The 21,633-nt window shown below is 41.2% G+C and overlaps 3 protein-coding genes across 4 annotated transcripts in view; 2 read left to right on the forward strand and 1 right to left on the reverse strand.

The window, feature by feature from the left end:
* The window catches only part of LOC123514606, a 5,874-nt gene extending 2,876 nt beyond the window's left edge, over positions 1-2,998 (forward strand). Inside the window, exons 1-2 of one of the 2 annotated variants that reach the window (XM_045272573.1) lie at positions 217-555; positions 1,863-2,998. In XM_045272573.1, coding sequence (XP_045128508.1) covers positions 511-555; positions 1,863-2,840 — 1,023 coding nt within the window. In that variant the 5' untranslated portion in view covers positions 217-510 and the 3' untranslated portion in view covers positions 2,841-2,998. Of the gene's footprint in view, positions 1-216; positions 556-1,862 lie in introns of those variants that run through there. The other variant, XM_045272574.1, reaches the window with a different exon arrangement.
* The window catches only part of LOC123514605 (N-alpha-acetyltransferase 15, NatA auxiliary subunit-like), a 68,039-nt gene extending 53,274 nt beyond the window's left edge, over positions 1-14,765 (reverse strand). Inside the window, exons 1-12 of the mRNA XM_045272572.1 lie at positions 14,578-14,765; positions 11,670-11,748; positions 11,163-11,425; positions 10,540-10,674; positions 9,896-10,043; positions 9,354-9,519; positions 8,992-9,221; positions 8,423-8,589; positions 8,014-8,166; positions 7,545-7,673; positions 5,869-6,029; positions 4,807-4,859 (exon numbers count right to left, since the gene is read on the reverse strand). Of these exons, the coding sequence (XP_045128507.1) occupies positions 4,807-4,859; positions 5,869-6,029; positions 7,545-7,673; positions 8,014-8,166; positions 8,423-8,589; positions 8,992-9,221; positions 9,354-9,519; positions 9,896-10,043; positions 10,540-10,674; positions 11,163-11,425; positions 11,670-11,748; positions 14,578-14,637 (1,744 nt within the window). The 5' untranslated portion in view covers positions 14,638-14,765. The remainder of the gene's footprint in view (positions 1-4,806; positions 4,860-5,868; positions 6,030-7,544; positions 7,674-8,013; positions 8,167-8,422; positions 8,590-8,991; positions 9,222-9,353; positions 9,520-9,895; positions 10,044-10,539; positions 10,675-11,162; positions 11,426-11,669; positions 11,749-14,577) is intronic.
* Positions 14,766-16,295: 1,530 nt separating this feature from the next.
* On the forward strand, positions 16,296-21,027 carry LOC123515184 (ras-related protein Rab-33B-like). Its single transcript, XM_045273699.1, has 6 exons — positions 16,296-16,505; positions 17,431-17,566; positions 18,421-18,514; positions 18,699-18,818; positions 19,129-19,278; positions 19,562-21,027. Exons 2-6 carry the CDS (start codon positions 17,442-17,444, stop codon positions 19,772-19,774), a joined length of 702 nt encoding a protein of 233 aa, XP_045129634.1. The 5' UTR covers positions 16,296-16,505; positions 17,431-17,441; the 3' UTR covers positions 19,775-21,027.
* The last annotated feature ends 606 nt before the right edge of the window (positions 21,028-21,633 follow it).

Consider the following 21,633-nt stretch of genomic DNA (forward strand, 5'->3'; position numbering starts at 1 on the left):
CTTCCCACGCGAAAAGTAGTGAATTACTGAGGAAGGCCGTTCTCAGTGACTCAGCCAGGCACTCAGGCACCCAGGCACCCTACTGACCCCAACAACACGCGGCCGCACCCTCCCCGTATTCAGTAACGCTTTGCCCTCTCACCACCACTATTTTCCTAGGCCATAGAAATGATTAGCGGGGTTTTCAAGTGTGCTTCTCCAGTTAACAGTGTAGAAATTCTGTCAATCTGCCTCTAGAACTGTAAAAACACCTTAAAAAATCATGTAAATTTAAACAAAGCCTTTGAAATAGTGGAGGAGAAGCACAGAATTGTTTGAAAATGCGAGCCATACCTCAAAATCAAGACACAGCACAGCAAGGCACCTATCACGCTACCAACACAGCATTTCCACGACCACCTCACCTTCCCTCACAGCACCAAACGCCAAGACACCTCACTCCACCTCACAGCATCCCAATCACCCCACCAGCACCACCAGAACCCCCCACAGCATCACAGCATTGCACCCATGAGCCAGACAGCGGTTCACTCTCCCACAAGTGAAAAAGTAAAGGTCAGACAAACACACACAAAAACTGGATGTGGCTCCCTGTACACTTCCCTCCCTCCCTCTCTCACTCACATGCTGACCGGGACGTGGCGGCGACGGGCTGGGCTAGGAGGGGCGGGGCTGGGCGGGGCATGCAGGGACGAGGTAGGTAGGTAAGTAAGGGAGGGTAGGCTTAATCTTAATCGTCCTTGACCGAATTCTCTCTTGCATTGATAAGGAACTGAATACCTGCCGTGGGATTGGTTATTGGGTGTCATTTACTTTTTTTTTATCTGTAGGTTTTAGTTGATATCAATGTCACTGTCACTCTAGCGGGAGAAATGCAAGGATTTTCGGGGTTAATATACCGGAGTGTTTACAGATTGGTTTGTCTTTAATCTGATGGACATTTTGAGGGCAATCTACAGACTTTTGAGATTTGTACTTGGTGTCTGTGATTAATAATTCTATGTTTTTCTTCTCACTCACTCACACACACACAATCACAATAACAACAACAACAACAACAATAACAATAATAATAATAGCACTAAAGTAACAGCAGCAAGAATGACGACACCAATGAAGTAGAAGATAATCATAAAGCATGCTAAGTAAATAGTGGCCATTACATTGACAGTTCACGGCTGAGAATAAACTAATGGAAATTGAGTCCAAAAAATAACCAGAAAAGTGTATCTGTGTGTGTGTGTGTGTGTGTGTGTGTGTGTGTGTGTGTGTGTGTGTGTGTGTGTGTGTGTGTGTGTGTGTGTGTGTGTGTGTGTGTGTGTGTGCATGCAACTGATATACTGATATACACAAGCCACCTCTAGAATCAGCAATGCACTTGAATGACAACACACACGACCTGTACAGCACTTCACAATGCCAGACTTGACCGCACCCTTGGGCCAACCTTTAAACACTGAGGGGGGTGGTGAAGGACAGAGAGAGCTGTGGAATGCTGATGGTGCACTACACAATCCAGGTCACAAAAGGGACATAAGGACAACTGAGGTTCTGTATGGCCAAGTCTAGGACACTGCCTATTCATAACCCAGTAGAGAAGTCAAGGACAGTATTGCCACAGTGTATGTAGCAGTCCTTGTGATGGAGTGATTATCTGTCCCAGGCAATAGGTAACAAGAGCCAGCGAGGAGGGAGGGTTTCATCCTGGGGACACACACTACACAACAAAGCAATCCAGTTATTACAAGGTGGCCCCAACAAAATACTTTGGCACCTTTTCCTTTTGGCTGATACCAATAACATAAGCATGGAGGCAGACATACAGCCAGCCACCAGATAAGTGACTCTTCTTTTATTTATAGATGCAGTGCCAGTGGAGGATGTGGGCAGCCAGCATGGTAGTTGCTGCAGTGGTGGTGGCCAGCGTGAAGGGTGAAGAGGAGTGGGAGTGGAGACATAGCAGAAAGGCTTCCAGCATCCCTGGATATGTAGAGCCTACTACCAGCACCTCCACCTCTACAACCACTGCACCACCAGCCACCACCTTCCATCCTGTCTTCTCAACGGACCAGCACAGTCGCACCATGTTCCGCGGGGCTTCTGCCAACCCTTACTTCCTGATGATGGTGGGCACTCACCGCCAGCCACACGACGGCACCACCAAGAGCCGTGTGGTGGTGGACACGCCCCTAGATGAGGACGGACCTGAGCCCCTTGTCCTGGGAGACACCTATACCACTGTGGACCGCCTGCAGAGTGCACGGGGAGCCCAGCCACAGCTACCCCGCCCACAGAAGCACCTGCTGGGAGGACTCCACCCAGATGAGGTGTTCTATGCCAATGAAGACCTACTCATCACCAGGGGAGGAGGCTTCCACTCTGAGGTATTCCAGGAACCCTCACAGCTCCTTCACGAAGATGACAATGCCAAGGACAAGGATACCATCCCCAAGACAGCCCCTGTGGTGGCCCTGCCTCCGTCCCCTGACCAGGAGTACAATGGCAACATCCCTGCCATCCTGCCGCCGCCCACACACACTCGCACCAAGCCCATCTCCTTCCTGGTGGGAGGCGCCTCCAACACCAACTATGTGCTGTTGCCCTACGTGTACCCTCGGGCCTACACCAAGCTGATCCGCACCTACCCTTCCCAAATCATGTACACGTACAGGTACCACCCCAGCCCAGCCATGCTGCAGGCCGTGGCTCCCCTGCCGCTGCCACACTCCCTGGTGGGTGACACTGACGTCAACTTCCGCCACCCCAGGCCGCCCATCAACCCCGACGCAGAGGTGTTTGTGCCGCAGCCCAGTCATTCCTGGCGCCGCACAAACCTGTGAGCCTCACCGTCAGGCACTCTTCACTCCTCTCTGACTCTCTACACCCTACACTCCACTCCAGGCTCATTCATTTCCTCTCATCTCAATTTTGTACAAAGGCTACTGTAATAATATATTAGTGTGTCTATATCTATTATATAATAAATATATATGTTATAGTGACAAGTTTTTCTATCACCACACATTTCAAAACACACTACACCACTAGCACAAGCACTGACACCACCCGAGGCAAAAGTGTAACCTTGAACAAGATGACCAAACAAGCTGTGTCAGGTGAAACATGATACACATGCATATACTCTATCAATAAACAGCCTTGAAAACTCTCTCTCTCTCCCTCTCTGACTTCTTCAATTACTTCAATATTCTCCCCCACTCACTTTCAATACTTCCCTTCAGACTTGAATTGGCTTGCTCACACTCTCCTCATGTGAGTCATCTCTCAACCTTCCCTTCAGGCGGTCATCACACACACAGCACACTCACCTTTGACAATGTATTTCTGATCACCAATTATAACCCACAGCATAACCACATCATTCTTCCTCCATTTTAATTTTTTTTGCACACACATACCCAGTAAATCTTCAACAAGTACACTCTATCCAAATAACTTTATATTCTCTCCAAAGTTATGCAGAGAGTAATCCATATCACTACATATTTCTGCTCTCTCACCACCAGACCAGGACCAGATGAACTCCTAAGCATCCACAGTTTATGACCAAAATTTACCTTCATTCACAATTACTTTCTAGACTTCACACCTCACAACAATTTTACATTCCCTACAAAGTTCTGCATATATTCAGCCTCATCATTCCAGAAGATTTCCCACTCTCTCTCTCTCTCTCTCTCTCTCTCTCTCTCATACCAGGCTCATATGAAATCACAAGCATCTACATTTCTTTCCCAAAATTCATCTTCATCCACATAATTCCCTCTGTTACTTATCCTTCCTTCATTCCCACACACAATTTCTGAGCTGACCATAAAGGGCTCTCCTCTCAATCGTTTACATAATCTACCAAACTCAGATTTATCCTCCTGTTCCCTTTTACTTTTCCATGAGGGTTATACATCTAATTTTCATTTTTCAAACACTCAATCATTTCCTAATTAACCTGAGTCATGTTACTTTCACCCACATTAAATGATCCAACCTCTATGATTCAGAGGTGATAGAAAACATGGTCTTCCCTCCAACTCAACACCTCATTGTAGGGAAAAAGTAAAGGATGAGTGGCCCAGTCCCCTTGTACCATCCCTCTGTCAAAATACACAGGCAATGCAAAGACACACATACACAGCATCCCATACCTTACAAGTGGTTGGGTATTGTACAACCAAGAAGCAAGACCAAAATAAAATAGGAACTGCGAGTAACATCATCCCTTCACTTAATACTGGTACCTCTGAAATCTTCACCAACAGAACAAAAAAAATGCACCAAACAGAAATTACATGGATCACAAGGAAACAAAACAACGCCCTCACCACGCAGAGTAGTGGTCAGTGTGCACATCTCACAACCAAGAGGCCTGAGTTTGAGTCCCAACACATGGCCCCTTGTTCACCCAGTAGTAATTCTAGGATCTAAGCCAAGGGGTTGTGACCTAGCTGTCCAGGTCCTTCCCAAAGATCAGTCACCACACGCACTACGCTCTTTCTGTATAGGAAGGGTTCGCTGGCTACCTGGCAAACAACCATAAGTCCCTGGAAGCACCAAGGCAGGCCCAGAACTGTGACTGCTGCTGCTGCTGCTCAGTGGAATTGCAGCTTGATATGAAACAGTAAACCACACAGCACAACATTCTTCCCTTCCCTACACATCCACTTTCCTAACTTTCCTTCTTCACATCCCTGACCTGTGCACTTCTTTGCTGTGTTGTACAGGTTCATGGTCTCAATGATTCCCTTCAAAATGTATGTAAAGCAAATACAAAGAGATTCGAACACTCACCAGTATTGATGTTGTTCTCTCCAGTGTTGGCTGTGAGGGGCTGGTCATATAACCTGTGGGACATACACCTCATGTCATTACCTTCCTTCAATCCTTCAATTTACTTCCTATACCACTAACAAATGAGTCTTCTTAGCCTTGCAGACATCTATCAAGTTTAATTAAAAGCTGACAGATAAAAATGGCAGAAAATATAACTAAATAAAAAAAGTCAAGAAGCATTTAAAAACAAATCATTGGAGAATATTTGAGCGTCACTGTGAGTGTGGCCAGCTTGCCTCAGTGGTAGCATAGTGAATAAGGTGGTGAGCGTGGGATCAGGCAGACATCCACGCGTAGGTTCGAATCCCACCACATACCATTTTGAAGCTCCATTTGTCGAGTGGTTTAAAGTTACCTACATGTCACCATGATACCCAGGTTCTAGGTGGTAACACCAAAGATGCACTTGGATGGTGATATGGGCCCTGATATGGGCACCACTATAAATAAAATTGCCTGAGCCACTAATGGGCAGAGGCTGAACAGCACTTCCCACATATATTCTTCAAGTATGCCTACAGGCACTATTGGCTGAAAAAAAAAAAAAAAAAACTTTACAAGGCACGACAGCCTGCTATACATATAGACAGACAGGAATCAATACTGGTGAAGATTGTAGAGGCATGTATCAGCAGGAAACACAATAAATTAGAGTGAGAGTACAGTAATTAAGTACACACAATTAACATAAGTGACAGATTGTATGAAGAATTGTCAATGAAATTCTGAATAACAAGTGAAGCACATAATTTTCTTGAGGAAGGAGAAAATGTAATGTAGTATACAAACACTATTTAAAGGAGAGAGAGAGAGAGAGAGAGAGAGAGAGAGAGAGAGAGAGAGAGAGAGAGAGAGAGAGAGAGAGAGAGAGAGAGAGAGAGAGAGAGAGAGAGAGAGAGAGAGAGAGAGAGAGAGAGAGAGAGAGAGAGAGAGAGAGAGAGAGAGAGAGAGAGAGAGAGAGAGAGTCGAGTGGCCCGAGTTGTTGAAAAATGAATGCCACAAACTCTGGACAACACCCACCTGAGGTATATGGTGATGGCAGTCTGTGCTGCGTCCCAGTAAAACCTGTTACTCCGCAGCACATCCTCTAGCCTCAGCAGCTCCACATAAGAGCGCAAAGTCATCTTCCTCATGCAGTAAGTGTGGAAATCAAACTGGTCCTCAATGATTTCTGTAAAATGCTGAAAAAGATTGCATCCTTGTGAAAACAGGGACCATTTTTACCAGTCACCAAGTCGCAAACATACAAGTACAAATCTCTCTAACTGACAGAGATGGTAAAGTGCAAACCGCCTTACCTACATAGCTAAACCAAATTAAATTACCCCATGAAAATAAATAGTAGTACAACAATAGGTAGAGGACACTTCCCTCTATCTATGGGCAAAGAGTAGTTTCTTATCTATGGGCAAAGAAAAGTTCCTTACCTATGGGCAAAGAACAGTGCCTTACCTATGGGCAAAGAACAGTGCCTTACCTATGGGCAAAGAACAGTGCCTTACCTATGGGCAAAGAACAGTGCCTTACCTATGGGCAAAGAAAAATTCCTTACCTATGGGCAAAGAACAGTGCCTTACCTATGGGCAAAAAACAGTGCCTTACCTATGGGCAAATAACAGTGCCTTACCTATGGGCAAAGAACAGTGCCTTACCTATGGGCAAAGAACAGTGCCTTACCTATGGGCAAAGAAAAATTCCTTACCTATGGGCAAAGAACAGTTCCTTACCTATGGGCAAAGAACAATGCCTTACCTATGGGCAAAGAACAGTGCCTTACCTATGGGCAAAGAACAGTGCCTTACCTATGGGCAAAGGGTACAGTTCCTTACCTATGGGCAAAGAACAGTTCCTTACCTATGGGCAAAGAACAATGCCTTACCTATGGGCAAAGAACAGTGCCTTACCTATGGGCAAAGGGTACAGTTCCTTACCTATGGGCAAAGAACAGTTCCTTACCTATGGGCAAAGAGTACAGTTCCTTACCCTATGGGCAAAGAACAGTTCCTTACCTATGGGTAAAGAGTACAGTTCCTTACCTATGGGCAAAGAACAGTTCCTTACCTATGGGCAAAGAGTACAGTTCCTTACCTTTACCTATGGGCAAAGAACAGTGCCTTACCTATGGGCAAAGAGTACAGTTCCTTACCTATGGGCAAAGAACAGTTCCTTACCTATGGGCAAAGAACAGTGCCTTACCTATGGGCAAAGAACAGTGCCTTACCTATGGGCAAAGAACAGTTCCTTACCTATGGGCAAAGAACAGTTCCTTACCTATGGGCAAAGAACAGTGCCTTACCTATGGGCAAAGAACAGTGCCTTACCTATGGGCAAAGAACAGTTTGTTACCTATGGGCAAAGAACAATGCCTTACCTATGGGCAAAGGGTACAGTTCCTTACCTATGGGCAAAGGGTACAGTTCCTTACCTATGGGCAAAGGGTACAGTTCCTTACCTATGTAGCCACACTAAACAGAACCACCAATAAAGTCAGTAAGACACTTCTCGATTCTGAATCATCCTTTTGGTTCTACTCATATGAAACTTGTACATAAGTGGGCTCCTTTTCTTTCTCATCTTTGTTTTGTACCCTTTGACCTCAGCCCATGTACAACAAAAACAATACATAAATAAATAAATAAATAATAATAATAATAATAAAAAGCCAGAAAGAGAGGCAAGAAAGTAGAGCTCCTTACCCTATCTACTTCGTGACATTTCCTGAGTGCATCCCCATACTGGCCCAGGCGGTGGTAGGCCTGCGCACACTCCGTCTGGAACCACATGCACTGCATCTCGTTCAAGTTCTCCATTGCCGATACACCTTCCTGAAATGTGACAAGTAAGGATCAAAAGCTGTTCACACTGACTGAAACAATGAATGGATCACGGAAGTACATCTACAATACTTCAAATGTTAAAATAATTGGACTATTTAGTTTTGGAGAAGTCAATATTTTCTAAGGCAGTTCTAGTTGTAGGAAGAACGAAAAATAAAGCTTACAAGAGAAAATGAAAGTGAAGAAACGAGTTAGCTTTTGCATTAGTGAAGAACGCAAGAGGCTGCAGAGCTACAGCACTTTAGTTTCCATGAGCACACACAGCTCCACCTATCACTCTAACATACAGGTTTACGTCACCTCACCACAACAAGCAACACATCCTTACCCGAGTGAACTTGGAGCACATTTCTTCTGCCTGCCTGACTAGGTTAGCTTTGAGAAGGTACGAGGCTGCCTTGGAGTTCACATATCGGTCAGCAGTGTCTAAGGCCTGAGCTTCCTGTAAGGCTTCATAGGCTCCAACATAGTCCCCTGCATGCTGCAATACATACACACACACAAACAGTAAGTCCTGCCACCTCCTCCTATCATTCATGCTATAACTCCTCTCAACACAATACAAAACTAGATCCAATTTACATACACGAGAGAAAATAGATAACAGTACTATGATACGATCTTAAATTCTGACAAAAAAAAAAAAGATACATATGGTTTATAAAAATTAAAATATGGATTACAGTACTTCAATATCATCTTAAAATCTGAGTAAGTAAAATCTTGTAAAGTCATACCTTCAATATTTTTCCTTTGACAATATAGAGTTCTATTAAGGTTGGCGTGTGCTCTATTGCTTGTTCTATGAGAGAGAGCGCCTTCTCCGTGTCTCCTAGGTAGCTGTGGTGCTGCGCCAGGAACATCAGCACGTACAGGATGGAGGCCGGCTCCTTGTATTCATTATCTGAAACACAACGAGGGACATAAGGTGAAATGACAGATACTGCACACCACTACTCTCAAACCTCATCCAGCTGACAAATGCTCAAGTTTCCTTCTTTTATTTTTTCTTTATTCATGTCACAAACACAGCCTTAAAACTCCCTACTTTATGTGGAGCTCTTTATTTTCTTATTTCTTACTTAAATTTCAATCAAAATTACTCAATGACCTTCTCTTTCTTTAAATTCACCATTCTTTTAACTAAATCTTGCACACTCAAATTTAAAACAAGAACACGACAAATAAGGCGGCTTCAAAAGACCAGTAGACCAATACACGGCAGCTCCTGACAAGTGGTTCAATATAAGTGGATGAATAATGTCACAGAGGGAAAATAAATCCAATGTAACAACCGATTCCTCACCTGTTTCACACAAATGTCCTGTCTCCTTCAGATTCTTCAGGTAGCCATACATTAAATTCTCAATAATTTTTATTCTTTCTGGATCATCATATAATGAGAGGATGTCTGTGAAGAGTGGCGGCACACCCTTCTGTAACGCTGCTCTCAAATAAGGGTCTAATAAGGATATTAGCACCTCCCCTCGAGCATAATTGAGGGGGAGTCGCTTAGGCACTTGAGCACGGGGGAATCTGCAACGGAACCAAAACCAATCATCAATTTTGCTTTAAAGGAAACTACTGGTAAAAACATCAACTTTCTTCTCTCTCACAGTAAATACTAATGAGAGTTGTAACACCAAAGAAAATACAAAAGAAACTTACTTTTCCTTAAGTTCTTCGTACAATTTTATTCTCTCTTCTGCTGTGGTGAGCCCCAAAGCCTCTTCCAGCTTGAGGTAGTAATTCCTATTCTCAGGATTCCGTTTGATCAAGCCTCTATACACCTCACTTGCATTCTCCTTCCTTCCCAAGTTCATTAATAACTCTCCTGTTGAAAGACAAATGAATTAACAAATAATAATAACACTGCAGCACTGTGTGTGGTGTGAGCAGAGAGGAGAGTGAAAGTAATGGTGGGAAGATGAATCATCTCGTGTCTAGTAAGAGAAAAGTTGTAAGTGGTGGCAGTAGCAGCAGTGGTGGTTGTGGTGAACTTCAGCACCCAGAGACGATTAGTGCACCTACAGAATCACCTGTTCTCACTAGGGACAGAGTGTTACCACCTTGTAGCATCCTGACACAGCCATCTCACTGGGGTTGGGGTGTGTGCATATCAAATGACTGATCTCTTGGACATAAGATGAAAGCAAGCATGAATATTTTTGAGAAGAGAAACAGCAGAGAATGTTGAAGTGTCTCCTTACCTCTGAGTTCCTGGAGTGTGACCTTATCACAGATGTTGCCCTCGTAAGTGTTGAGATGCCGCAAGGCTTCTTGTAGATTCTTGCTCTCTCTAATGACAAGATTCTGATATAGCAGCAGTTCACTGTATTCATAATCATATGAAGTTTTCTGAAAAGTGGAGAGGCAAATGAGAAAACTACAACAATACTTCACAAGTTATCTTTTACACCTCACTATAATGATACATAAAGTCTGGGAGAAAAAAGTAAAGCTAAATTTTAGATTTGAGCTTTACACTTCATTACAGTCCTACACAGTGAGTTTAGAGACCATAGGTTACACTTCAATATTCATCTTTACACTTCACTACAGTGAAGAAGTAGCAGCCAGTGGTACACGACAAGTCTGGGCAGGATCAGCCCTGTCCATCTGATGACATGGCCTGCTTGCACCACTCAGAATGTTTCATGCTGAGCACAAGCAAACCAAAACTTTGCACCATAGGTTTCATTCAATATTGGTTTGCAGTTTCTCTCCTAATTCATCTCTCTGTATCTCTTGCAATGACTAATAATACATATATATCACTAGTCTGCTTGACTAGTGTAAATGCATTCAATGGAACATTATCAAGTAAATCGATCTATTTGAATAAACACCTCACCTGAATAGTTTTCCTAAATTCTTCTAAAATCTTCAGCGCTTTATCATAGTCTTGAAGAAGGTGGAATGACATTGCATAACCAATCCATGATGCGCGCTGCGTTGGCCTAAGTTCAAATAACTTGTATCTTGTCTCCTGTTACAAAAGAAAATTCAGTAAATTAGTTCCATGTCAACCAACCAATGAATATCTGCTATCTGCTATCTCTCTCTCTCTCTCTCTCTCTCTCTCTCTCTCTCTCTCTCTCTCTCTCTCTCTTTATCTCTCTAATATACACAAATACTCTATCTCTCCACTTTACACTAGACATATATAGCACCTGTCCTCCTCCTCCTCCTCCTCCTCCTCCTCCTCCTCCTGCTCTCACATCTAGTTGCTACAATAACAAATCAATGAACTAATCTCTAACAACACACATTAAAGACACTTCTCCTCCTCCTCCTCCTCCTGCTCTCACATCTAGTTGCTACAATAACAAATCAATGAACTAATCTCTAACAACACACATTAAAGACACTTCTCTTCCTCCTCCTCCTCCTGCTCTCACATCTAGTTGCTACAATAAGAAAATCAATGAACTAATCTCTAACAACACACATTAAAGACAGAGACGAAGGACTTACTTTATATCCTTCTAGATCCCTCATCTGAATCTGAAGGAGAGATAAGTCCCGTAATATCTGGAGGTTGTCCTTGTCCCATTTGAGAGCATTTCTGTAACACTTGATAGCCTCGTCATACTTCTTATCCGAGCGCTGCAGCAGACCAAACACATGCCAGCACACGTGACTCTTGAGGTTGTTTCGAAGACCTTGTCTGACAAAGTTGTAAGCTTCTTCCTTCCTTCCCAGGCAGTTCAATATGAGTCCCTTCATTGCAAGTGTTTCTGAAGGGGAAGCATAACATTACTATCGGACATTTTACTCTTTTCCTGTGGACTAATCTCAATAATCACCTCAAATAAGACATGGAAACTCTTAATATAGAAGAAAGAAATGTCATACAACTTTACACAGAATTCTTATAGTATGTAGTAAGTTTTTATATGATTTAAAGATCATTTCACATTATTCAAAGGCTTATGTCATCATCAAGATGCTAAACTTGTCAAGAAACAATCTGTGACTCACCTCCATGATCTGGATAGTTGGAAAGGATCTGCTTGGCAAACTTCAGCCCATTCTTATATTGTTTCTGCTCATAGCATTTCTGTTGGAAAAGTAAAAAAATAAATAAATAAATAAAACAAATAAACAAAATAAAACCACAGCAGTTCTTTCCCCTACAAACATCAATATTTCAAGCACACAAGTGGATCCAAACCTTGACGTGTCTTACAATATATAGCTACACTAATTAAACTTTCAAATTATACTTTAACAATCACTGAAATCTTGCCAACCTCACCATATCCTTTGCAGTGACCTAAGTTTATCTATGACTAAAATCCATGTATCAATTGTCTTACTTGTTATTGGTTGCTTATTCAAATGTGAAGTGATAAGCTTTGCCCAGCTGTATTTCCTCCACTTTTTACAACTATGTTTCTAAAGGAAAGTGAAGATCAGCATCATGGGTACTCTTGGTGTCTCATCTTCCCTGTAACAGTCAACCCACTCACGACCAATTTATCCTGACCCTCCCTTGTTCTGGTCAATTCTCACCCTCCCTTGCCCTATCTCCACATCATCCCCCAGACCATTACCTACAATATTCTACCATTTCCAAATAAAGTCCAGCAAACTACTGCCCCAGACCTGCAAATTATGGTGTGCCAGGTTATTGTTCAGCAGCACCAAATCAGGCCTTCTCTATCTGATACTGCTGCCACAAGTATGGGAAAGGTGAGGACATATTCAAGAACTAATAATTCCCACCAGAAAAAAGCTTTTTTGACACTTGTTCCCATTCCACACCATTCTATTCCTCTTCCCCTCCCAGCCTTCCCTTCTTTCTGCTAGCTATGGTATCTGCATGGCTCCATCCACCCTCAGTAAGGAAGAAAAGTACAGAATTTTAGCACGGAAGACTAAAAATGTGCCAACAAAATTCAAATTCTTGACCGGCCACAGAACTTGCTAGACTTCAACCACATTGAGGAACTGCTGGAGTCACATCGAGTCACCCTGCTGAGTGCAACGTGTCCTCCGCTCAGCACCTCACCAGTGGCATGAAAAGTTTGTGGTGCTGTGGTGTGGTTAAGGAATAGTTACTTCAAGAATCTTGCTGAATTAATGCCTTAATATTTCAAAATGGTCACCAGAGTAAAGCGCAACATTACAAAACATTAAATAAATTCTGGTAACTGAATTATGTCTTATCAATCTCCAGAAATAATAAGTAGAATGAAATCATCAAGAAAAATGTGCAGTGCGCAATACTCTACACGAACACTGTATTACCATGTGTGGTGTAATAGCTACCACAACTAAACAACTACAGTCTTTCAAATGGAACAAACTAATCCTTGCACAGTAAAGCCATGTACACCTAACTGGCACTGGATATTTCAGCTTTTTCTAGATTCTTCCTATCAATCTGAGGACTGGCACAAAACAAACTAATCTTTGCACAGTAGGGCTGTCAAAATTCAACTAGCACTTGGATAGTTCAGTTTATTCTAGATTGTTCCACTCAATCTGTGGACCAGCACCTTGTGTGGACCTTTTTTCATAGCCTTTTTGTTATCCTAAGCCAGTTCCATCTTAAAAATATAATAGTAATAATATAGATAAACAAATAATACAAACAGTAATAATAGTAAAAATGAGCTACTACAATATTCACATGATAGCGGTGAGAGCAAAATGCTTCAGAATGTGAACCTGAAAGTGACCTTAATGATTAACATGTCAAAATATACAAGATTCATACATTTTTGACCACAGACTGAGAATACAAACATGTCAAACTCCACAGACTATTCTAGAAGATAATGCTTACCAAAACAACACCTAAGCCTTTCCTGCTGCCACCTCAGCCCTACCACAGCAATCAATTCTTCCGTAAGTTAATTTATTATAGACTAAAACATACATTGTAATAATTAACATTTACTTATCTCCAATACAAAATCATAATTAGGAATAACAAACCAGGAATAAAAAATCAACTTTCTTTTTAATCTAACCCACAAAAATAAATAAATGACAGGAGTGAGTCAGTCAACAAGTCAATGATCACTGGTGTTACTCATATCCTATGTGAACAAACCCAGATTATGACTTGATTGATCCTGGCTTAAGTTTCACAGTGCTCCCTAACTTAAACACTCCTAGTCAGCCTGGGAAGGAGGCACAACAGCTCAGGGTTAAGAGTAGGGTTAGGTTAGGATAAAGTTAGAGTTAGGTTAACGTTAGAGTTATATTAGCTTTGGCTATCATATTTTCATTCCCACGTCATGTCAGCTGAGTAAAAGAGCTGCAAAGGGGAAGCTGAGAAACGAGGAGAGCTGGAGGGACAACTTTATTAGGACAGTGCCCACGGTGGAGGGGCAGGAAAGCCAAGGGAATGAAGGAATGATGGCAGGACTTTCTTGGCAATGATCCCTGTAACACCCTAAGAAACAGAGCAGGTCTTCCCTTCACATGTCAAACTACAGCCCTCCCAGATGCCAAGCGAGCTGTTCCGCTAACGATTACCGGCCAGTCATGAGTGAAGGAACAGCCAGAGCATAATCTAACAGCATAGAACAGCACAGGTGGTCACCTTTCAATGACCGGATGTGCCCTAGACCAGATATCCCTGTGGCATCCCCGTTTAAGGTCCCACCGGCTTCCTGAGTGACAGCCGGTGTTCTTGACCTCACCTAGCTTAACCTAACCTAATCTAACAGCACAGAGGCGGAAGGGTGGTCATCTTTTATTGGCCTGGCGTGCCCTTGATCAAATATCCCAGTGGCATCACCGTCTAAGGTTCCACTGACTTCCTGCGTGACGGCCGGTGTTCCTGACAAGGTTTAGGACATATAGGAGAGGTAGTAAGGTTTGTTTTTGTGCAGACGAACCCCCACACTGAGCCATGCGTCCTGCAACTCACCAGGATCCGCTTGAACAGTGCGTTCTCCTTTGGCGGAAGCTGCTGCTTTTTCGGATCCATGACTGTGTACTTTCCGGCCCGCTTGCTGGTCCTCTGAGGTGTCCCAGCCCTTCAAAATAAGCGTGAATTGCCCAAAATCCCGCGTGGTACCGGCCAAGATGGCGGGAGCAAGAGATGACGTTGAGGAAGTGACGTCATGTAAACAATAATGGTGGACACTACATTCAATAATAAATTTTCCATTATAGATAACATCCTTTAATCTCCAAATATATGCCTCGAAAATAAACTAGTATATTTTCGTATACGTATTATCATAATATTTTCTCATATAAAATTAGTTGAGCCCATCCTATTAATTTCTTACTCACAACATTATATATCCGCATTCAATTGAGTGTGGTCTGATATTTGAATGATTCCTTCAATACAAAAGTTAATTGAATCATTCTAGCTATAAACCAGGATATAATTTGCATACATTGGCATCAAAACCTCCAAGCATGTAATACTAACAAAGCACGTCAGTTGTACCTATCGTTCTTATACATAAAAAGAGAATGTTGTACATTTAAGTTATTCATTCATTACAAGGAATAAAGAGCAGAACAAAAGGAATACACGTGATAGACATTCTCAGCTGACCAACGTCAACACGAACACACTGATGCCAAAACAAAATTGTTATCCATTACCAAGAAAAAAATAAAACAATATTGACGAATGTTGTTGGGTGTTGATCTTACTGACATTTCACTTGTACATTATATACACATGTCATGAACTGACCCAATAAACTTAGGTAGTAAAAGAGACAAGGAAGATGAATTAAGTATTTCATTCATGCTGAAACACTCTTAATCTCTCAACGATTTACATTATTCATTAGCCGGTTTATCGAGATTTTACATCATAAACTTGTGTTAATATGTTACTAGAACCATAATTTCTTTTAAAAACCCGTGTAACTTCAATCAGCGTATTTTGAATGCTGGTAGTAGAACCTGTAGAGGTGTACGGCGCAAAGGCGCTTATTCTGTCCTTGGCCCTAGCTGATAATGTTTCCCCAGATTACTGTAATACATTAGATTAATTCTCTCTCTCTCTCTCTCTCTCTCTCTCTCTCTCTCTCTCTGTGTGTGTGTGTGTGTGTGTGTGTGTGTGTGTGTGTGTGTGTGTGTGTGTGTGTGTGTGTGTACTAAAGAAGCTACTAAAAAAAAGAAAACCTTTAATGGTGTAAATCAAGTATACGTACTTCGTAACCTGAAGCGGTGTGCTCTCTTATCCAACCATTTTCAAAGACTACAGGAAAAGTTTTCTTCTTTTATAAAGCTTTTCAAAAATTAAATGGGGTAATCGGCAGTATATTGCTATTAGTATTTTCCTCTATTGTTATTGTAACTTGAGTTTGAGAAAGAAAGCTAGGCAGAGGTAGTCATCAAGTTTTTCATTTGAGCTAGCTGTAGAATCAATAAGGTTCCATTCTTAGGTTTGAGCAAGGAAACTAGATCGAGTCAGCTCCCTTTGGTTTGAGCGAAGAAGCTGGCAAGTCTTTGGTTTGAATGAGGAAGCTAGACTCCTTAGCTAGGAGACAAGATAGTCCTAGGACTGAGCAAGAAAGTTAGGTGGAGAGTCTCTGGTTTGAGCGAGGAAGGTACTGGGTAGTGCATGGGCCCGGGTAGGTGCGGTAGGTGAGTTTGACGTTTGAGAGAGGCGCGCCACAAGTGTCAGATCCGACCTGGCAACGCTGAGTCACAGGACAAGGAAGACGCATATGAACAGCAGTGTCAAAAACAAGGAAATCGGAGGCAGTTAGTGGAGTAATCACCAGGAACTGTACTCTAAGCCTGTCTTCATTGTTCTCAATGCACCAGTAATCAGTATCGTGGGGATGTTTGGTAGCACTGCAAGGAGGGCCAGCATGTGAGGTGAGGCATAAGAGTTAATATTTGTTTACTCATGAGAGACCTTGGTGGAACCTGGGATTAGAGCAATGGAAAGGGTACCCAGGTGTTGTATTTGGAACTTAATTTTACTGTTCTCTGCAATGCATGTGTCTCGTGGACTGACTGCACGTATGGTAAGGGTTATGCTGATAGCTAAAATAGAGATAGACCTTGGTGGGACCTGGGTCAGGGATAGAGGCAGTGAAAGCATGGTCAAGAACTCAACCTTCAACTTATTTTCACTCTTTTCTTCATTTCGTCAGTATGATTGAAATATTTGGTAGCTGTGCAGGGAGGAGCAGCAGCTGGGAGGAGTTTGGCAGCATCAGAGAGCTTGCATAGGTGGAAGGGAGTGTGGTATGTTACTCGGCTATTGACTCAGGATGCAGCAATACCTCTGTAATGTAGCACAGCTTATCGTCACTTCACATGATATTTGCAAGGTTTCACGTGTGTTGCTAACAGTGTACATGCTGATGAGAGTAACATCAGGGAAGGTATTTGTATTTGAACAGGAAATAAAGCGCTGTAAGCTTATGACTCTGGGTAGGATTATGGTCAGCAATGTTGAGAATGAAAAGGCTTACCTGGGATGCTTTCCCTCCTGAATGCCTGTGTCTCAATTCTGCCAGGTAACAAAGTTTGTTGGGAACAGGTATCACAGGGGTATAATGAAACATTTAAAGTTTTTAATATGACTCAAAATGCATGCAATGTAACTTTTTATTACTTAATTTATTGTGATTTATTTATTATTTGTATATTTTATCATGGATGTCATTAGCAATTTATAAAATAACAATTAACACCAGTAGTCATGTCTACAAAGAGGGGAAAAAATGCATGTGACTGTATTTCATGTTATTGTCCCTTTTTTCTTTATCTAAAATTTCTGATATATTCTCAGGTCTCAACAAGATGAATGGCAGCAATTCCCAGACATTTGCCCAGAGCAATGCACTTCTGAGGGACAAAAGGCACAAGACCTTCAAAATCATTGTTATTGGTGACAGCAGTGTTGGAAAGACATGTCTGACATTCAGGTAATGGTTATGTTATTGTTTTCAGTGTGACATTCTCCTATTGTAATGTCATCCTGATAATTGTATTGTGTGAGCTTTGGAAGTATATTTCATGTTCCAATTGTACCATAGGTTGTGTTTTATGGAGAAACAGCTACTTTAGGAGACAAAGCAATTTACTTAGCAGAGTCAGCCACCTTGTCACAAGACCTGGAATAAGAGACACAAAGCATCCAAAAATTTTTACTTTTAATTACAATCAGAAATAAAAGTCAAGAATTGCAATCAACTCTTAAATCTATCCCATTAAACTTAATACACTTGTGTTCGGTGACAGTTTGGAATTCTTTGTCTTTTAAATACATTCAAGAATGGTAGATTGAACAAGTTCTGGGGAGAGTTGCAAGTTTTTTTTCTTATGAAAACTATAGAATTGATGTTCTTGATGATGACACAGCAGCTTACAAGTCACTTTGTCCACTCAGCCATAGATGAAGAGGAACTGTGAGTTTCCTGAACTGGTGATCATTTATCACTATCTTCAGTTCAATAACAAAAATTACACAACTACCTAATGGCACTGCACTTCACAGTCACCATTCCATGTTTCATTCTTCCATCCATTATAGATTTGGCCAGTGCAATACTACTCTTAGCATTCATTACGTTCATACCACTAGCATCCCTCATGTCACTCCTCTTTACTGCTGAGATCTTTGACCTGTGACATTTGCTCCATGTTTTGTTTTGTTTTTTTCTTTTTTCTACAAATGTTGGTTATTTTTAAAACAGCAAAAAGTATACATTTGTTCCTTGATCATTCTTTCAGCATATCATTTTGTATTTTGATTTTTATCTTAACATTTCCTCGGTAGATTCTGTGGAGGGCATTTTCCAGAAAGAACAGAGGCCACAATTGGGGTGGACTTCAGAGAAAGGAAATTGAAAATTGATCAAGAGGAGATTATGGTAAATGACTGTGTTCAAAATGGAAACAATAATGAAATTATACTTTACTCACTAGTATTACATATAATGTGTAGTATAGTATGTACTTCAGAGCTTTCAAGTATTCAGGTTAATAGTACAAAACTTTTTATATTGTAAGCTTATTGCAAAATGTTATTGATTAGTTGTTCATTTGTTGGTACAGTTGCAGTTGTGGGACACAGCTGGCCAGGAGCGGTTCAGGCGGTCCATGGTGCAGCACTACTATAGGAATGTTAATGCTGTGGTGTTTGTCTATGATGTCACCAGGATGTCTACCTTTCAGGTAAGACAAGTAGCCAGACCAGACTGTGTTCTCAATCAAAGTAGTTTTTCTAAATCTTTACTTTGTCATGTATGACAATTTTTTTTTTTTTTTTTTTTTTTGCAATGTCTAATACCTAGTTCATGCATTTATACCTTTGGAGAAAGAGTTTACATAAAGTAATATCTTTCCTATTCATGCCAAGTGTTGTATTTAAGAAAATCTGTTGTTGAATAGTTACATAATGTAGCTGCAGTATCTTATGATATAACAAGTAGAGCACTAATTCCTAAAATATTATATGTAATCATCTTCCATTTTTTCAAATTAGTCTCTGCCATCTTGGATAGAAGAGTGTAACCAACACAACCTGAACTATAATATTCCAAGGATCCTTTTGGGGAACAAATGTGACTGTAAAGGAGAAATAGCTGTCCCTACCAATGTGGCTCAAAGATTTGCCGACCATCATGGTATGCCGGTAAGTTCTTGTGAGAAACATGAAAAGAAGGTACCATGCAATGTATGGCAGATGCATACAATTGACTACATGTTTCACTTGATTCCTGACTGAAATTCCTAAGGTAGCCATGACTACAATATCTTTCTCAGCATAAGTCTCAGTATGGCCTCTGGTATTTGTAGGAGAGTGCAAGAATTTTGACCAAGTAAATTCATAAGTTTGAAATATGTAAGCCATTTAAGCAATTATTCTTCAACATTGTTAGCATGTTCACCGTGTAACTGTTGGTGTGTATTTGCAGCTCTTTGAAACTTCAGCCAAGGATGACAGTGACTGTGACCATGTGGAGGCCATCTTCCTCACTTTGGCCCACAAGCTCAAGGCTGCCAAGTCCATGACGCTGATCAGTCCGTCACAGTTTCCTCCAGACCACATCCATCGGGCTGTTGTGGAGTCAGTTGGGCGAGAACGAAATGGAATGGAAGTGAATGATTCTGAGTCTTGCTATTGTTAATGCAGTTGTATTTAATGTTTTACAAGATATTTATATATATTAAAGTATTTCTGAGTTAAAGTATAGGATATAAAAACACTGTGTGATATGTACAGGGAGTCCTTATTCAATAAGAGATAGTTCATTGCAGTCTGTATGAGTACCAGTACAGATATCAGGTTGTGAACAATTAACAGAATGCATTTAGAACTGTTAGATTGGGAAACAGCAAGTACAGTAGACTTTTGTCTGCCAAGGCAAGGTTAACACTGTTTATGTGTTGGTTTCCATGAAAGAGCTTATGTTCATGTGTATCTGTGTTCAGCATGTCAATTTCTTGACAACTGATTAGTATCTGTAACACACTGGAAGCAATCATGACAGTTTGAGTACTTATTTAACACTGCTTTCAATCAGTTATCCATATCATATGTACTTATGTCAGCTCATCATTGTACTAAAGAAAGTAGAAGTATGTTGCCTTCCATGTAAGTGACATGGGCACCTCATTATCAATATATTATTAGTAACATGACTGTTGACACTGATTGAACACTATGACTCTGATAAATGTAATTCTTGCCTCAGAGGATGATTCCCTTTACTTTGCTAATGACAGCAATCACCTATATTTTCATATAATATTATCAGATAAACCAATGGCTTTATATGAATAGTCAGATTACATATATTAATATATAAAAGGAAAGAGTGTAGCTTTGAGGTTGTTGTGTAGATTTTATATATTTATAGCATTCATTCTTAAATGTAATGCTGGACCAAGTTGTAAGGAAGAAACCTATGCAGAGAAGTAGGTGATGTAGAACCAGCAGGCATGAACATTGTTGGTGATCCCAAAGGTGATGATAACCGGTCTCTTGGTGTTCATTGGTGTGTTGCCAGCCGGGTCACTTCATGACACTAGTAGTGCCCAAGATGACTTTCTGGTGTTTCAAGACATGTTGGAAACATCCTGACCTTTTAGGTTTCACTTTTCCTTGGCATGGTGTGTGATTGCCACCTCTTGAGTTACCAGTGATTGTGTTTTAGTGCATTTTCGTGGAGTTATCATTGCTGCTGACTACTATCAGGATATACTTGTATGTAAACGTTACTTGGTGTGGTGCAAATTTGTAAATATGAAATATTTATTTAAATAGCATATTTAGGTAATGATGCATTCCGATGTTGTGTAACATTTTCCCGTAACTTGAGTTTATTTCCATTTGTATATTAAAAATGTACAAATACAGCACCATAAGCTATAAGAGTAACCAAGTGTTTATCCAATAACCCTGTGATTAGAGGCGAGATGGACTGGATCCCTCAAGAACCTTAACTGCGCCATGAGGTTTTCTATTTTGTAACCTTGGTATTACTCGTTGGGAGAAAGATTCTTTTGCCTATGTGCGTACTTTTTTTATGTACAGTAATCTGCGATTTGTGTAACTATAGTTTCTCTTTGAAGGTCTGTTGATATGCCTCCAAGATAGATAAATGATAATAGCACGAACATGGAGGCAGAGTTTTTAAGGCTTACGATATTGTTACTTGTTTCAATGAAGGCAGACAGACATCCAGTTGAGTGGTAAAGTGTTGGATTGATTGATTGCCTGTAGTACTATTCTGTGTGTGTGTGTGTGTGTGCGTGCGTGTGTGTGCACTCTGACTTTGATAAGGGGACGAAGGGTCACGTGAACACTCTCTCTCTCTCTCTCTCATAATAGCTGTAACGTGACTACTGACTAATACGTACGTCTACGAGCAGACAACAGCATCATGATTCATTAGTGTCTCTGATGGTTGTTGGTTACCTGGGTGTTGTGCCTGTGGTTGACAAATTATGATGGGAAGGCCGGGAGGAGTTATAATAATATGGA

Source organism: Portunus trituberculatus, chromosome 38 (assembly GCF_017591435.1).
Source record: "Portunus trituberculatus isolate SZX2019 chromosome 38, ASM1759143v1, whole genome shotgun sequence".
NCBI classification, from domain to species: Eukaryota; Metazoa; Arthropoda; class Malacostraca; order Decapoda; family Portunidae; genus Portunus; species Portunus trituberculatus.

What these genes read in the sequence shown, in the direction of transcription:
- LOC123515184 (XM_045273699.1), top strand. Translation starts at nt 17,442, where the DNA reads ATGAATGGCAGCAATTCCCAGACATTTGCCCAGAGCAATGCACTTCTG. An exon ending in TTGATCAAGAGGAGATTATG is followed by an intron (nt 18,515 to 18,698) that starts GTAAATGACTGT and finishes TTGTTGGTACAG; the next exon opens with TTGCAGTTGTGGGACACAGC. An exon ending in CCAGGATGTCTACCTTTCAG is followed by an intron (nt 18,819 to 19,128) that starts GTAAGACAAGTA and finishes TTTTCAAATTAG; the next exon opens with TCTCTGCCATCTTGGATAGA.